Below are 18,925 nucleotides of genomic sequence, written 5' to 3' on the forward strand. Positions count from 1 at the left end.
GGAAAGCCTTATTATCGATGTCCCTTTGGATGTGATCAAGCTTTCTCAGGAGCAACTACTTCCCTGCCGTTCCCGGCGGGGCGCGGAGATCTAGCGGCAGAGCCCGTATTTCCAAAAGTCTCTATGCAACTGAGCGCTCTCGCCAGACTTTCACAGGTAGGTGCCGTAGGCTGGGCACGTCCGGAGGGATGCGAGAGCAGAACCGAGGGGAAGGGGCGAAAGGAATGAGGCGGGAGGAGGGTGGAAGGAATGACCCACCGCCGAGCCGCCACGGAACCCCGTGCCCCTGCCCTGCGCCCGCCACCGCAGCCCCCCGCTGCCCCGGCCTTCCGCGCTGCCGGGGAGCCCCTGGCCCGCTCCCTCTCCGCCGCTGGGCTCTCCGGGCTTCGCCCTTCGCTGCCCACTCGGCCGCTCCCGAGGATGTCCCGCACATCCCACCTTCTACGGGTTACTCCAAAGCCCTCACTCCTACCCCCGCCACAGCCACCGAGGCTCTGCCCGGCTATTGGTTCGGATCATCCCATGTCCGTGCTCCGACGCCCTGTCCCGGAGAGACTCCCCTCAGCCTTTCTCAGGAGCGCTCCCCCCTGCCGGCGCCCCTTCCGCGGCGCCCCCCTGCCCTTCAACGTATTTCCTACGCGGAAAACTTGCCTTAAAGTTTAATGCTGCCGCCCGGAGCTCCTCCCCCTGCCCCTCCGGCTCCCTCGGCCATCGGCCAGGGTCAGGAGGAGTCCCCGAAGCGGCGATCAAGGTCAGGGAGCGGATTCGTCCTGCCACTGCTCCAGGGCTGCGACTGGGGAAGGGGGTCGGCCCGCTCGGCACATCCCCTCCGCCCCGCCTCGGCGAGCGGGCGTCGGCGCTGGACGGCCCCGCTGCAGCCCGCCCGGGAAGGGCTCGCCGGCGGCCGCGGCCCGGCTCCGGCGGCGGGCGGGGAGCGGAGCGGCGCGGAGGAGGGGCAGAGGGACCGGCTGCATCGCGCGTGGAAGCAAATCTCTTTCCAGGTGGCTCCACCGCTGCACCAGACCGAGTGGCCAGCTCCTGGGGTTCGCGCATTGTGGACCGTTTCTTCCATCCAGGAGCTTCACACGGACCGTATATACAAAGGATCTGGCTGCTAGAGTAGCTGCTTTGAATGCGCTGATTTCCAAGTGTCCTGATTTATTGCCTTAACTGGCTAACCAGCTCCTGGAAAGGATATTCTGGGGCGAAAAAAGGGGGAGAAGCAAGAAGGAAGCAAAAATATTTTTGGTTAATATTGAAAATCACAACAATGTTCAGAAATTCTGTTGCCTCAAAAATGTATGAGCATTTATATTTTTTCTCTTCCCTCTCTGTTTTAGTGGCTGGACCTGTACTGTCTCTAGATTGACTCCCTTAGCTGTAATAGGCATTTGAGACCATGGCAGCAGGAGTAGCAGCTTGGTTACCCTTTGCCAGGGCAGCGGCCATAGGATGGATGCCAGTGGCCACAGGTCCCATGCCAGCTGCTCCACGGCAGGAGAGGAAGCGAAGCCAGGACTCTCTGATTGTGCTGAACGTGAGTGGCATCCAGTTCCAGACATGGCTGGACACCTTAGAACGCTACCCTGACACTCTGTTGGGCAGTTCGGAGCGGGACTTCTTCTACCACCCTGAGACACAGCAGTACTTTTTTGACCGGGACCCTGACATTTTCCGCCACATTCTTAACTTCTACCGGACCGGGAAGCTTCATTATCCCCGCCAGGAGTGCATCTCAGCTTACGACGAGGAGCTGGCCTTCTTTGGCATCATCCCTGAGATCATTGGCGACTGCTGTTATGAGGAGTACAAGGATCGCCGACGTGAGAATGCCGAGCGCCTGCAGGATGATGCTGATCAGGAGCACGCAGCTGAGAGCTCCCTGCCCTCAATGACAGCTCGACAGAGGATGTGGCGGGCCTTTGAGAACCCACACACCAGCACACTGGCTTTGGTCTTCTACTATGTCACTGGTTTCTTCATTGCCGTCTCTGTTATTGCCAATGTGGTGGAGACAGTGCCCTGTGGAGTAAGCCCGGGTCGCATCAAAGAGCTGCCCTGTGGTGAGCGCTATGCCGTGGCTTTCTTCTGTCTGGATACTGCCTGTGTCATGATCTTCACAGTTGAATATCTCCTACGTCTGCTGGCAGCCCCTAGTCGCTACAAATTTGTACGCAGTGTCATGAGTATCATTGATGTGGTCGCCATCATGCCGTATTACATTGGCCTGGTGATGACAGATAATGAGGATGTCAGTGGGGCTTTTGTGACACTACGAGTCTTTCGTGTCTTCAGGATCTTTAAGTTTTCCCGCCACTCACAGGGGCTGCGCATCCTGGGCTATACTCTTAAAAGTTGTGCCTCAGAGTTAGGCTTCCTCCTCTTCTCTCTCACTATGGCCATCATCATCTTTGCCACGGTCATGTACTATGCAGAGAAAGGTTCATCAGCCAGCAAGTTCACCAGCATCCCTGCAGCCTTCTGGTACACCATTGTCACCATGACAACACTGGGGTAAGTGCAGCTGGTGTTTGGTTACAGCCAACATTTCAACAAGTGTATTGGCATGAATGGAAAATACTCCATTTAAAAAAAAAACATTGATAGAAAAAATGCGAGGATACTGTTTTGGTGCAGATCTTTATGAATAGGACTCATCATTTCATACTAAATGTTGTACACGTGCAAGTGAGTTTAAAGTGTCGCTGCAGTTAAAATAACCCAAACTCCAGAACTGCAGATGAACGAAAAAAGGAGATAAATCTTGAAACTGTTTGGGTTCTTTGCAACTTTCTCAAATATTTTTTTTGGTTTTGGATTGTGAAATTGAAATATTTTATGAATATCTGTTAGTTATCAGTGGATTTTTAATACAGTAATGTGCTTGCTGAAAAAACTTTTTACAGTTTTGATAAAGTAGTGATAATAACCAGGACAACCCAAGTATGAGGTTTTAAATTTGATCATGCATAAAAGTATGTAGACCTGCCATTTTGTTTGAAGTGATGTATTGATGTAGATCTGGATATTGACTTTGGTGTTACAGAATGTTTTGTTTTAATGAAAATAGACCAAGTATAGATAGCTTAATCTTCACAGAAATTATTCCTGTTGTTATTAATGACATTGGATACATTTTCTTTGATTTCCATGTACCAGTAACTTGTAAATGCCAAGTGTCACACTACACTGACCAGTGACAAACTGTGGAAAATCATCTGAGGAAGTGTGAGACATATGACAGATCAAGCATATCTCTTAAAACGTAATTCTAGTGGCAACATAATTCCAGAGAATTAGGAGTTTAAAAATGCCATTGTTGACAATAGAGTCCAATGCAGTTTAGTGGAAAGATGAGAGACAGTAATGTTTTATAAAGTCTCTGATACCAGAATCATATTGATTGAGGTGACTGTGTGCAGCAAGTTGTAAAATGCATTTGTCTGTAATTATAACAGAGATTTAGAAGATTGATTAGTTTGAGATTATTTTTTCCTATTCTTCATTTTGAGCTGCAGAGTATAATCTATGAAACTGTTAATATATTGATTCCTTAGAAATTACAGATATTAAAAGAAAAACTTTTCACTTTCGTGAAGATAAAGCCCATCATTTCATTAGTCAAACATTTTGCCACATTTTGTTGGGAAACTGAGGTTTATGAAACATGTATAACTTTCAAATGTAATAAAATTAAAGTGCATTATTAAACTGTTATGAAAAAGTTGATTTATTATGTGCAATTGTAATTGAGTTGGGAAATGCACATACAAAATATTGAAAAAGATAAAGAGACTGTCTTATGCCACAATTTTCTATACAGGGCTTTTATCTTCAGTGTGATGTAACGAATGAGGATAAATATAGTGCATTGTAAATATTTCATATTACTTGTAAGGGAAAGTTATGCTAAAAAGGAGTGACAAGAGCTTTGGGAATTTTAATCTGCTTTTTAGGTTCCTGAGATTTTTGTTTCTTTGTTTGTATTTTCTTCTGGTAGTGACAAACTGAAGGGACAAGTTGACAGGAGGAACAAGTTACACATGCTGACTAGTTCTGTAGTCCTGTATTTTCTGATAGTTTTTAACCACATGTTGTTAATTACAACGATGATGATTTCAAGAAACTAAGTATTAAGAATTTTCCAGTATTTAGAATGTGTAATCTTATCATAAAAGATCAGGAGCCGGTCTGTGGGTTTTTTGGTAGCAATAGACGTTTTCTGAGTAAGTAATTTAGGCTGCTGTGGGTAGTTTGGGCGGCACTTGTCCATGGTACTGAACAGAATCTTGTTTTCAGTTTCATGGCCAATTTGTTATTGCTTATGACGAGGATACGGTATCGATTTGGCATTGATATAGTTTGTTTGTTTCTCTCTCACATAAACACAAAAAATTATTAGTCTAAAGCTCCAGGCTTTAAGGTACTCTTTAAGGTACTCCAGGCTCTGAGTACTGAGAAAAATATTCAAAAGTGCTGATGAGATTTGAACATTGTTGAAGACCTCTTTGAATAGAGCCTAAGAACATATTTTCAGGTAGGCAGCAGTACAATATGAGGAGAAGAAAAAGAGTTAAAAAGAATGCAGTCATCCTTGACTGCTTTGTCAAGGTAGCCTGTACAGAGCAAGTTTTGAGTAGGTTGTACAGAGATCTAGAGTTTCAACCTCAGAAGTTCAAATATGACAGACATCAGAAATCTCTTAATCAGTGCTTTAGCTAGATGATTTCCTTTTAATAACATCATGATAAACATATAAAGATTATTTTAAAATGTTAAATATATATTAATAAATAGAATAAACATAATAAAAGCTCTGAACTTTTTACTTGATGGAATAATGGCACAAAAAGTGGGAAATTAAAAGGAAAAGAGCAAGGGTCAGTGAAAGCTGGTTGTAATTAGTACAGCCACCCTTGGTCTGTGCTAAAGCCTCTCGTCTGTTTACTAATACAGAGCTCCCATTCATTCTTACTTTTCACTTTAACTGAATTAGGGCTATATAAATGGGCTCTGTGTGAACAATGTTTTTCTTTTTGCAACAAAACTGGATGAAGTTTTTTTGTTTTAAATGCCCATAGCACACAATAGGTTATGAAAAATATTACAAAAATACATGAACGCTAGTACAAAATAATAGATTCACATGAAGTTGACTTTTCAAGTCTTGGTGTTATTCTCATATTTTGATAGATAGCAAGGGTATTGAGTAAGCTACCTTTGCAATTTGGGGAGTTATTATCTTGGAAGCAGGGCTATATTTCTCAGTTCTGCATGACTGCTGAGCAATTAAAGTATCTTTAAAAAACACAGATTATATTGTCCGCCGCAGAGTGTCAGTGACTTCAAATATTACTAAAATTTGGCCTCCAGAGATTTCCCAACTATTAACCATTCTTGACTGATCAACTCAAGTAGTACATAGCTGTATGTAGACATCTTCTATGAAAGAAATGAAAGAAAGGGAAGAAAGAGAGGAAAGGAAGAGAGAAAGAACAAGAAAGAGATAAAGACACAGAGAGAGAGAGGAGAGAAAGATTACTCTAGAATAACAACACTTTGCCAAAAACTGAGATGTCTTACTTAAAATTTCAAATTAGTGTTTTTTCAGTATTAATTGTAGCAAAAGAAAAATAAAGTAGGGGCAAGGAAGAAGAAGGGACAAGAGAAAAAAAAATAGAAAGTGGTCACAAAGTAGTTTGTGGACATTTAACATAACGAAAAGCATAGAACTATAGGGGCATAGAGGTCAAGAAATAGGGCAGTGTAACATCTTGCAGAGAAAAAAAGCTCAGGTCTATTGAATTGGGACTGGCAGACTTGCACAGGGGCTTGTGAACATCCACACCCATAATGACAGAGATAGGTCACTTTACGCTGTCACCTTATAACGTGATAGCCTAACAACTTACTTTCTGCCCTGTCAGTGGCCAGCAAATGAGTTGGAATATCTGTTAAAGTTTTGATTAGTATAAGGGTAATATTTGTTCCCAAATTACACAGAGCTATAGTGTAGTTTATGTTTTATAAAAATATTATAGTTTTAATAAGAACCACAGTGTTCTTCTGTGACTAGTTCTTAAGCAATTTCACTGCTATATTAAACTTCGATATTTGTAGGCTTCACGTTGGGTAGTTTTGTCAAGTCATACAAAACTTCTGTAGCACAATACTTTATGAAGAGAGGTGTAAACACAAGACTATTCATTTATTTGCTTTGACTGTGTGAACTAGAGATGTGTCTTCCAGAAAATACAAAGCAAGTATTCATTTTCATTATTTATTAATATAGCCCATAGTGTGTGAGAAATCCCATCTAAAATAGATCAAATTCCTTGAAAACTTTATAATCAAACAAGTCACTGGATGTGACAACAGAAAGCCTCAAACAGCGAAAAGGAGAAAAGGCCAATGGATTTCATTTTCCTCTACATTCTGTTCTCTGCCATCTCCACTCCTTTTCCATTCATATTGCATCACTATGGGTGTATTTCATCTATTCATTTTCTTCTCTTTTCTTTCAAACTACCACGTTCCATAGTCTTCCTGTTTAGGGATTTGTCTGCTGACTTGTCACCTTTTTCCCCTTGTTCAAAATAAGTTTAATGTTCATATTAAGATTGCTTTGACTTTCATTTTTTTGCTGCATTGTTCCATATTCTTAACTCATTATTCACAACTAGATCAAATCTTTCGTTCATTATCATTGTCATTCATTTGGTGTGAACTCTCCCCATAATGGGTTTTTTCCAACCTTTGTTTGATAGATTTATTTCCTTATAAGAATCCTAACATTTCAACAGCATCCCTTTTCTCCAAAATAACACACATATTATCTTGGTTTCTCTTTTTTGATCATTTTGGGCACCTTTAGTTTTTGAAAATATCCATCTCTTCAGAGCTTGTATTAAAAATACTGAGTCTCTGACAAGAGAGACAAAATTAGCAATTTTTGTTTTATGAACAATTTCATGAAAAGTTTAAAAATACTGTTATGATGAATATTACAAAGGTAAATATTATCTAAGTTGAATTATTATTTCTGTGACTTGTATTAGCTTATTCATTCATCTTCTGTTTGGTGTTTTCAACCATATTTCATATAGCATTCTTCTGTTTTGGTATTCTGGTATACAACCTTGTGTATTCTGTATTTGACAAACACATTTGATGTTTCAATCTATTTTCTCTTCACAATGCAAAGCATTTAGCCTGAGTAGTTAGAATACTATACAATTGAGAAGGGATAAAATGTAGTATGATCACTTTTGAAGCACATTACAAGATTTTCTAAAAGGGTTCCAGGGAGAATTAGAAATACTGAAAAGTAGGAGTCATTTTGATGACAGTGAAAAAAATTTATTTGCTCTCTAATAGAAAAGATTTCTCAGATTTTCTTGGACTGTTGTTGGTTTAACAGAGAACAGGAGTCATTATATTCTTATTTGGTTGCACTGGGGACTAGCTTTCCTATTCAAAATAATTCTGAAGAACACTTAGAGGAACAGGAGTTAGCTTACTTTACTTTTTTTTTTCCTTGAGCATAAGTTTCCTTATTTCACTCATGAAGGTGATGTTTAACAAAAAAGATCTATCTACTTAGAATCTAATTTATTCGCTCCTTTGGTGGAAACGGAAGGAATTTTGTTTCCTTATTGTGAGTCAAGAATAAGAACAATGAGATCAGTGTGGACCAGGATGTAGTAAAGAAATATGCTCAGTATAGCAGAACTAATTGACTCAGAGAATAATTAGACTGGTGCATGATCTATTAATTACAGCCTATCATTCAACTAATTCACAGTGAATATCATGATTTTAGTGAAATCCTTAAGTGACCCAACCCAAGAAGTTTAAACTGAGTGCTGACAATCTGTACTTGACTCACATCATTGTAACTCTGACTTGAAGAAAAAATTGCAGTATAAAAGCCATATAAATCTATGAATAAAGTATTAGAAATAGTGCTACTGTGCAAAAGAAAAATCTGGAAATGGAAACTGTATTTCTGAACATGGGAACTTATAAATAATGCTGAAATAAAATTATCATTCAAAATAAGTTGAGAACATCTTGCAACTTCAGAGTAACAATTAACTTTTCAGATATTTGAAAGAAAGTCTAATGAACCGCTCTCATTATTTGATTTTTATGCCATTGTAGTCTAGTGGCAGCAGTTAATAATTTGCATCATGGTAAGCTGATGAGAGAAAACTCTGGTTCAGCAGGAGTTAAGTGGATAGGTTGTTCAAAAGAAGGAATATAAATTAGAAGTACAGGAACAAAATTTAGATTCAACTGGATCAGGTTTCATCAGTTACCTGACAATAGAGCTCAGAGAGTGATGGAAAAAAACCTGTATATTTCTGTCCCTATCATTTATTGGGCAGTAGTTGTGAGCACAGATTTTTGTGCAAGAAGAACTCTTTAGAGCTTTTTTTTGCTTTTTTTGCTGTATTGCTCATGCAGTGAAGGAAATACTTTTTAAACTCATAGACAGTGCTTTGAAATTATAGCTCTATGCTACATTTCCCAGAACAATAATTATTACCATGCTTAGTCTTCGACCCCTACACAATTAGTAACCTAAATTCTGCCGTTATTTCTTAAGTACTTTTTTCTGAAGCATATTTTGATCCTCCTGTACCCCGGTAATATTTTATAATCTTTCTGTTAAGTAAAAAAAAAAAAAGAGATTTGTTTTGTCTCCCTCCCTCCCAAAAAAAAACCATTTTCACCAATGTACAGAAAGAAATTTGCGTTATTTCTACAGCATAGCTATCAATGAATGTGGATTGACATGAAATACAAAATAGTGCTTTGACTAGAGCACGTGATGTGCAACAGGTGTAACTGTTCTGTAGCAGAATACTGAATACAAATATTTACTCAGGTATCTGGTGTATGAAGACTCAGATTTGAACGTGAGCACACACAAAGATCATGTGATCAGTATATCTGTCCTAGAATATTTTAGCTTCATTAAAAAAAAAAAGCAAAAATATTCGACTCTATTATACTTCAAATGAGGCTGCACTATTTTTCTCACACAAGTGTAGACACACCTTATGCATTATTAGCAGTCATATCTTAATGTACCGAGTCTTCAGTAGAGAGTTCTTACCACCATCAGTTCAGATTCCAGCATGTAAGTGCATCTACAAAAGTCAACAAAACCTTAGGAGACTGCTGTTTGTGTAAATATGAAATACAAAAAGATGTTATTCATGTAAGTAATTGCTTTCTTTGTGTATATAGAAAAATAGTTTCCTTTTTTATATTCCACTGCTCAGTGTTGGTCCCTGTATGTTTCTAGGTCTCCATCCTGAAGGTTAAAGTCTTTGGAGCCACTGTGTAAAAATATGTAATTAGAGCTTGATCTTGTGCTGTTACAGAAAACAAGAGTTTACCTAAAAACCTACAAAAATGTTATTAATATGAACAGAGTAATTTTTTGCATATTTTAAATATTTAGGATCAGTATTTTGTATTTCACTCCTGATTTTTCAATTTCATTCGTGTTAATGATTTCTTTGATCTGGTTGGCTTAATGGTGTAGTCAAGTCTTACAGAAACAGAACTATCCTGGTTTTATTAGTTTATAGGAACCAAACACTGCAAGGAAGATTTTAAAATGTGTGTAGGTATCTGGAGATGCAGATGGACACCCAGCTTGAATTCTCAAAAGAGACTTAGGTGCTTAGAAACACAAAGGAGAACAGTTGAAAGCAAATAAGCTGGGAAACTAGGTACTTAGTCATCTTAGAAAACATGAATGTCTGCTGGGATGAATACAGTATTGTACTGAGACTTGGGGTATGTGACTCCTATGTCATGGGTTTGTGTAGAGCCTATCAGAATCAACGGCATCTTCCAATGGTTCAGATCTTGTTTAAAAACAATGTGGCCTGTATTCATGTAATGCTGTAGAAGGAGGTAAAAGTGTTGTGAGCTTGGTATTCTCAAGGCAGAAAGAAAATAAAAGTGTAGTATGACTGAAAGAGTAATGTAAAGCATTCAAGGAAAAATGTATATTTTTATCCTAATTTTCTGTCTCTCTGTTTCTCAAACCAACAGTTCATCATGAAAAGATATGTAAGAAATGTGAGTTATGACATGGAAATATTGTGAAATTAATTAAAACATTTTTAATAAAAAACATTTTAATAAAAAATTAGAAAACTCTGTCAGGTAGAAGATTCCTTTTTTTTTTTAAGAAATATCCAACCTGAGGATTAACTAGTTTCACTAGGTCTGATGTTTAACTTGTATACAGTAAATATGTTAAAATGCTGATGTGTGGTAAGGGAAGGAAAACCATAATTCACCCCTTTCCCTGCTGTGCTGGCAAATACATTTATTTTGTCACTATTTCATTTTTTTATGTATATTGTTTGTAGACTTAAGTGAGAGGTTTGAGCAATACTTTGCCTGCATGTGCTTTTTCTTTCTTGCAGTAATATGAGCTTTATTAGCATGGTCTATAGCTGATTGTTGATTTTTACCTTAGTCTGTGTTCCTAAATGAAACATCTTTACATTTCCTGAGTTTTCTCAATTCCTTGAGTAAAAAGTTTTCTTGAGGTACCACAGTTCTCTTTCTTTGAGGAGACACTGTGATTTGTGAGTTGACTCTTAACTAGATGGTGTCCAGCCCCGCTTTGTACTACCGCTTGCACTGAAGTTTCATATAAAAAATTAACACAGGAAGCAGATCTCCCATGTTAAGAATACTTCTATAATTATTTTCAAAATATGATCTAGTATAATATGAACATTAAACCAAAAACATTACAAAAATTATATCTGAATAAATAAATTTGTCTGTTTGATTATTGAAGACTCAGTTTCCTTCAATAAAAATTCTTGTGGTACAGCAGACAGTTTCAACTTCTAGGAATATATTTAATTAGTCTAAATACTTTGGTAAATTAAAGTAGTAAGTATATTCCACTACAATTTTAAATTACCTTGGATAAAAAAGTAACTGTGAAACTCCATAAAAAGTACTTATAATGATCTAATTTTATGATAATACATTAACATGATCTGATTAATTATTATTTCTTCAAATGTGTATCCAGATACATGGGATTTTTTTGCATTGTACTGGCAGATTCTCAAAAACCTTTGGCTGGAACAGTCTTTCAAGTTACCACTTGCCAGCTTGGCCATCCAGACATTCCTTGTAAATGGCTGAGAGTCAGAGTGTGAGATTATGAAGAAAATAATTTAACATCGTGTAAAAAAACCCACAGTCTGAAAGTGTATGCAGCATCCTGACTCACTGATTCTTGAAGTTAGATGAACCAAAAGAGTTTTCTGTATGAGAGAATACGGAATATGAGTGGGATTCTCACCTTTTCATTGTTGTTCCTGCTCATATTCTCCTTTTTTTTATAACCCAAAAGGGGAATGTTATTACTGCATTAGTGGCCTTACTTTCTGTTTCTGCAACTTTCATCTCTCCCACTTGCAGCCAGTTAACAATTCCCTGAATGCACCCTTATCAGCTATGGACAGTAACTACTGCACTGTGCAGGGTTGCTTAGGAACAAAATTGATGCTCTTTGACACGGTGGATTACACCTGCAACATGCTGGTCCCAAACACTCCGGCTTCCCACAGAGGAATGAAAAGCAGAGAGGTTGAAGATGCATTCCAAATCTGACTATGAAGAGAGTATATACTTTTTTGTTTTAGCATATCTAATCACTTCATTGATGGTAAATAACAGGTTAAGAATTGTGGCCTTTCTATTAAAAACACAACAGTACCAAAAAATCTTTAATAACAACTCTTTTTAACAGAAACTTTGTAATTTAAATACCACACATTCTCATATCACATATACAACTTAGAATTTTTAGCTTTTTTAAGCTTTTTCATTGACTTTGGTTCTTGTTTACATCAGTTGTTCAAATCCCTGGTGAGATATGCATTTCAAGAACCAGGGACAGGCAGAACTAGACAGTGTATACACAAATTCTCATACACCTAATTAGAGCTAGATAAGCGACAGGTGCACCTATTTCTTTTGTTTGTTTGATATGTGTTTATATAAAATAAAACTTTGAATATTTGCATTGTAAGCTCTGTAGTGGTTGAGAGTTTAGTTAATATTTACCTTTTTAGTACCTGGATGGAAAACTTCAAGAGTACAAATTGAAGCTTCACCAAAGGCAGATGATTCAGAGTAAATCTATCCACAGACTGGCTTAATGATTTGACAACCTTTCAAGTGAAAAGGAAGCTCAAGTTTTATCTGATTTGGTTGTGAAAACAGTAATCAACCTATAGGATATTAATCTGTGTCTAAAGTGCTGAGTTTTAGAGGTAAATATTGTACAGGAAACTCCTTACAAAAAAAACCCCATATAATATGTGACACACGCTATACTTCTTGGACCATGTGCTACTTCTGTCACCTCCCTCCTTTCATCCTACGACAGCCAGATCGTTTCAGAAAGAGTGGCTGCTGAAAGGCTGCAACCATTATCATTCAATTAACCTAGTTTCTTTCCTTCCAAGGTCCAAACTTTTGAAATGTAATGCACTGAATCATTTATGTGAGAAGCAATGTTGCTAGTCATGCTGGTGAGCCCTTCAGCATGGTTCAGCCTCGTGCCGTACCAGTGGAGCCGTGACAGTCTCTCTCCTCCTCTAGGGACAGGCACGGCTGCAGACTACAGATGATGCTGACAAGTTTAGTCTGGCACATGTGAGCAATGATTTTAAAATTCAGATACCTTTGTGAAACAGTGCACATTTGAAAAATAAAAACCTAGTTATTAGAGGGGTTGATAGAAACCAGTTTTGTTTCAGATCTCTAGGAGAAGACAGAAAAGAGTGCCTGGAGTGAATGGCACAAGCCTCTTTAGATTCAGCTGCCTCTGGCTAGTGTCTGCCATGAACCCTCCTGACACCATAAATACAGCACAATGTCTATCAGGCAGTGATTCACAGAGTGGATTCACAGTGGGTCTGGCTATGCAGTAGGAAAGAGGAAGTGGATTTTACAACACTTTTCCAGACAGTATGCGATCTTTCCATATTTATCTAGGTAGCCGCTACACTTAGTGTGTGCAGTTTGCTACATTTTTGCAATCAAATTAAATAAATACAAAGAAAAGTGCTAGATGATGTGGAATACTGGACAAGACAATGGTTTGACCTATGGTGTTGGATTCATATAAATGGATTTGAAAGATACTTATATGAAAAGGGTGAAAATGGGTTGCTTCGTCTCTTTAGTGTCAGTAGTGTATCTTCTGCCTTAATATAATTTGTCATACATGTTTTCTGGCTTACTAGCTATACTGAGAAGTTACTTTGTTTTCAAAGCAAACAAATCCAAATACAGCAGAAAGGTTTCCTTAAATAATCTTTTCATATTGTCAGTATACCACTCTTTTTCCAGTCCCTATATTTGTGTGGAAGGATATAGCTATAGAATTTACAGATTATATCTTAGTGTGTGGGTTTTTGAAGGAGGTGATCAGGACTTACAACTCTTTTAAAGGAGACAAGTGGGACATTTTTTTAAGGAGACAATTAGGACATGCTGTACAGTAGCGTTGTTATAGAAGAATCTGGAGGTGGAATTCAAACTTGTTTCTCTGCCAGTTGCTTACCATCTCTGAAAAGTATTTGTAGGACTTAGCTGACTCCTCCAAAAGTTAAATCTTTCTGGACTAGTCATTCTTGTCTCACCAAGGTGGTAACAAAGAGCAGCAGGCAGCTGGATGTGCTCATTCCTCTGCACTGAGTCTAAATGAAATTTATTATGATTAGTGGAAATTTAAATGTTGAAATACCAAGTGAAATGGATGAGATAAATCCCAGCTTCCCTGTCAAGCTGATTTGGTCTGCTCTCCTTGTTACCACTCATATAACCGAAAGGCTCATAACATATGGGCCTTTCAAGATCATAGCAGAGTACATGTTTGAGATTCAATGACAACTCCCACTTTACCAAAAAGGCCATGTGTCTGCTGTGTTTAAACTCAAAATATTCTTGTTTTCCATAACCCTCAAGGCCACTTCAGTGCTTTTGACACTTTTTTGCCTTTTCCAAACAACATTAAAAAAAATAGAAAAGAAAAAAAAATACAAGGAGTTTTAATGTGTCTCTTGGTTTAGAAGCCTCTAGAACGTGGAAGAAAACATTTAAATAAGTAAAAAAGTCGCTCTTCAAATAGCAATTTTTTTGAATTAAGATATAGAGAGCTTGAAACTTAGCTTGAGAGAGAGACTGTGGAGAACTTAACTTCAAAAGGGTGTAAACTATTCCTGTTCTTCTGAATTGGAAACCTAATTCAGAACTGATTCACATGTTGTTCTTGTTAACTGCTTCACCACTGTCCATTTTTAAAGTGCCTCAATGTAGAGATGTCAGGCATATTCCCCCATGCCATTATGCAGTGTTTTCTAGGAGATGTCAGAGCTCTAGACAGTTAGGCATTGCCAATGCATAACTCTCAAGCAGACTAAAAATTTAGAGACATGCTAGAATAAAATTCTATGAGGATAAATTTCTCCTCATTGCAGTATTAATTTTCATATCTAATTCAATTTTAAAATTACCATTTCCTTTAAAGCTACCTTCAGACTGGAAAGTTGCAGAAGCTTGAGGACCATGAGAGAGGATTATGTTCAAAACTGCTTCAGAGTTCATGTCTTCATGTCTTTCTCATTTATCTTCTGAACTTTGTTCACTTCTCTGCAAATGATACCAATCTCTCCAGTGAGGAAACTCTGTAATTTGGTATGAAATCCTATTATCAATAATTATTTGGTTTAATTCATTTTCGTTCATCTTCATGTTCTGCTTTTTCAGAGCAGCAAATCTCAAATTTGCCAGCTTGTACAGTTCTATACTAGTGTGAAATAACCACATTTCCTTGAGTATATTTCTCTTTTGTGTAAGATTTCATGAAATTAACATCCTTTATGCATTAAATGACATATTAAACTTTGTGTGTGTATGTGTAGAAAGAGGTGAGTAAACTGCAGAAAAAATAGTATTTCCTCTTTCTTTTACCCTTAAATGGGTAGCTTAATCATAAACTTCCAAACAAGTTCTAAAGCAAAAGTGTTATCCTGTACCACTTTAACACTACAAAGAGTTTGCTTCTCCTTTGGGGGGCAACAGTGTTTATTTCATAATTTGATGATAATTAATCAAATTAATTTTGATTTCATTATGTTATTATCATAATCCTCCCATTTGCTGTTCAAGTAAATGCTTTTTACAAGCTTGTAGAGTGATGATGGTTGATGGGAGAGACTGTAGACACTCTTTTAAGCTTTTTGCTTAACTCTGTGTTGTCCTTGGGACAAGTCCTTGTATGAAGACGAATTTATTTATGTACTTCTAAGACTTGAAGTGAACTTTTTAGTATGCTGTGTTGGGTTTCTGTGGAGTCATTTCTGCTAATGAGGAAGGGACTATAAGAGTGAGCGTGAGTCCTGTAAGAAGTTGTTTGAAGCTTTCCCTGGCTCCAAGTCAGACTCTACTCTGAGGCTGAGCTAGGTTGGCACCTTTATAATCACTTTTTAAGAAGGAGTAGGGTTGTTCTTTCTGGGAAGTGGTAGAAGAAACTGGATAAGAAAGAAGAAACTCTGTGGACCCCACGGTCAGTGAGGGAAGAGAGGAGGAGGTATTATGGGGCAGACCTCTCTGCATCCCGTGGTGAGAACACAGCTGTGCCCCTGACACCCATGGAGGGCAAGGTTGGAGCTGAGATCTGCCAGCAGCTTGTGGAGGACCCCATGGCAGAGGGGATGACTATGCCCAGAGGGGCTATGACTCTGTGGGAAGACAGCTTTGGAGCAGAATGTGCCTGGAGTTCTGCTGCCACGGAAGAGACCTGTGTTGGAGGTGTCTGTGAGGAGCTGCAAACCTTGGGAGGGACTCACACCAGAGAATTTTGTTAGGGGCTGTATCCCTTAGGAGTGATCTCACTTTGGAGCAGGGGAGGAACGTGAGTAGTTCTGCTCCTCTGAGGAGGAAGGAGTGACAGAGACCATCTGTGAGAGACTGACCACAACCCCCATTCCCTGCCCCCTGTACTGCTGAGGGAGGAGGAGGTAAAGATATCGTGAGCAGGTAACTGAGCCCAGTAAGAAGGAAGGTGTGAGGGAAGGTGATCTTAAAGTGTTAGTTTTATTTTTCCCATAATTCTCCTCTGTTTTTGCTTTCTGTCTGTTCTGTTTCTAGTTGTTAGTAGATTTGTTTTCTTCTGTAAATCAAATAGTCAAGTCACCTTTGCCTAGAAGTATAGTTGTTGGGTGAGCCCTCCCTGTTGTCTCGATCCACAAGGCCCTTGGTTAAATTTTCTCTTCTCATCTTTCTGGGGCCTTCAGCAACCTATGGAAGATATGAGTGTGTTAAGGGGGTGACCCAGTGGCTGCATGGTGCTTTGTTGTCAGCTAGGCTTAGACCATGACATATGTCAACTACTTTTCCACTGTCTTAAGAAGCAAATTGCAAACAGCAACACATGCAACATGTCTGCAGATAAATTATTTACTTAACTAGTTTGCTAGCATGAAATAGATGAAGACAGTGTTAGAATCAGAAGTCCTTGAAGAGGGCAGCCTGGTAGTGACTGGTCTTCTGTGCCAGGGTGAGGTGGTGAAATGCAAGGTGTGAGAGCGGTGGTGCAGGATTCTTTCTGGATCTCATCAAGAAAGTCCCAAAACCAAGTAACTTAGTAAAATAACTGTTTTAATAAGGTAAGAGTCAAAGAGAAATATAGATAACTAGTAAAGATTGTGCCTCTTCAAATGTTGGGAACTATGCATGCACGTAGCATTGGATGGATTTTAACATGGCACGTTGCATAGACCCTGTCCATGGAGAGAAGATCTCTGTCTTTGGTCCTTTATGACATTTTTTTTTTTTTTACAAGAAACCAACTCTATATTCATTTATATCTATATATATTCTGTATATATTCTATATATATAGCCTATATATATTCTATACATATATTCTAGATATATTCTATAGTCTATATTCAAGTTAAGGTGAATATATTCAATTAAGTAGCTATAGTTTTTTTCCAAAAGAAACTTCTTATTTCTTCTAGAAGTTTCACAAGAAAGCATCAAGAGCTAATAAAGGTAATAAAGCTATTTGGGAGCTTTTAAACTTCTTAAATGAGATTTCGATAAACTCAATATATATTTGGAAAATGCAATTTATTAATTTCCTGTTTTAAAAGTCTATGAATGAGAACCACTTATTTTTTATTACTCTTTGTTTAGAAATGTAGAACAAAAATTTGAAATTAAATTACACATTTGGATTGTTTCATCTGAATTGCTTTTGGGATTTCAGTTTGAAGCAATCTGAATTTTCATCCATACATGGAATGGAGAATATTTTTAAGAAATAATGCTATAAGAGAACAATTTCATCTTATGACAAAAGGCCACATTGCAGTCATGATTGCTCTGTTCCTTTTTGACTGAAAAACAATTAGAAAAGTTGATAGCAAAATATCCATCAAAGTGTATCAAATATAAAAGATACAAAGTCTGCCTTGGGAAATCCTTAAGCTACAGGTTGCTGGAAGCTAAGAAGGTGTAATGAAGGAAGAATCACTGTATCTTTCCTTTGCTTATGTCCTATCCATGTCATTTGCTTCTGGGCACAAGGGTGTCGGACTAAATGGCTCCTTCCTCTTGTCCTTTCTGTTCACACTTAAAGGAAATGCCTTAACTGTGGGATGGTTCAGTCTTAGATAGGGGAAATAAGCTGTTTTTATAGTTTTTTTTCTAATTTCTTTTAAAGAACCATGGACTGTCAATAAAATATAGCTACTCTTAAATACCAAAAGTTCAGAGGGTCCAAGAATATCACAGATCTTGAAAACTGCAACTATGAAAACAGCTTCTTTAAACTCACAGTTCTTTCTTACATCTCTATTTTGTTCAGCTATTTATATAATCAAAGGTCATAATCTACAAATTGATGAGCACTTATGTCAGCTTCAAAACACTTGATAAGCATTTCAATGGAAAATGAATAAATACTGCTGCACCTGGGAGTGCTGGATGCCTTGCAGGATTTAGTGCTATTCACTTGATCCAAAGTCCATGGAAATCAATTAGAGACTTGGATTTGACCTGAGAGGACTTTATATCAAGCTTGTGTACAACCAGCTCTAGCAGATACTTTAATTATCTAAAACTCTGAGGATTTAAACCAAACTGTGTATCAGTGCAACAGGGATTCTTGCAATATACACATTGCTGTCAGTACTTTATACAGAGATAGGGTGAAAAAAGCAAAGGAGTAGTTATATTTATGGAAGCATACTTTCATCATCAGAAAATCCATAAGAAAATAGATTCCAACTTTTTGTTAAACAGGTTTATTCCATCTGCATTTTGTCAAGAGAGACTCTTTATGGGGAGCAAATAGTACAGCATCTCCTCTGGTAACATGGAGGTTGAGTCATACATGGGATCCCTCCTTGAGTATTTCACATGAATTGATCACAGTCAACCCTGGAGTGGGGAATTTTCTCAGAATTTCTTGCAGCAAAAAGGGAAACAAGTTGGCATATTTTTTTCCTTAGCTTACCAAAGTCTTATTAACTCACAGAAACTTTCAGGCAACCTTGAAAGGATATCACATACTAATAGCATCAGAGAACATGACAGCTAGAGCCTGATGTAACTAATTTTAGACTAGTATAACAGTGCTATTTAGAGTAATAAAGGTTTTATCTGTTGGTTTGACTGTTTACTAAAATAGTCGGTGAAAAATGTGCCATATACTATAACTGCTCATTATCCTACTGGTATAAAGGATTTTTAAACTGATAGATCTGCCCATACTTTAGGATTGTCCTGATTAGCTATATTAGGATAAAGTCATATATAACATGAGCATAACAAAAAAATACTTA

At 38.1% G+C, this 18,925-nt stretch overlaps 1 protein-coding gene across 1 annotated transcript in view; it reads left to right on the top strand.

Annotated features, from left to right (window-relative positions):
* The first annotated feature begins 1,399 nt into the window (after positions 1-1,399).
* KCND2 (potassium voltage-gated channel subfamily D member 2) overlaps positions 1,400-18,925 on the top strand; it is a 286,604-nt gene continuing 269,078 nt past the window's right edge. The window contains exon 1 of the mRNA XM_062017792.1: positions 1,400-2,514. Coding sequence (XP_061873776.1) covers positions 1,400-2,514 — 1,115 coding nt within the window. The remainder of the gene's footprint in view (positions 2,515-18,925) is intronic.

This window comes from Colius striatus, chromosome 1, assembly GCF_028858725.1.
Source record: "Colius striatus isolate bColStr4 chromosome 1, bColStr4.1.hap1, whole genome shotgun sequence".
Taxonomy (NCBI): Eukaryota; Metazoa; Chordata; class Aves; order Coliiformes; family Coliidae; genus Colius; species Colius striatus.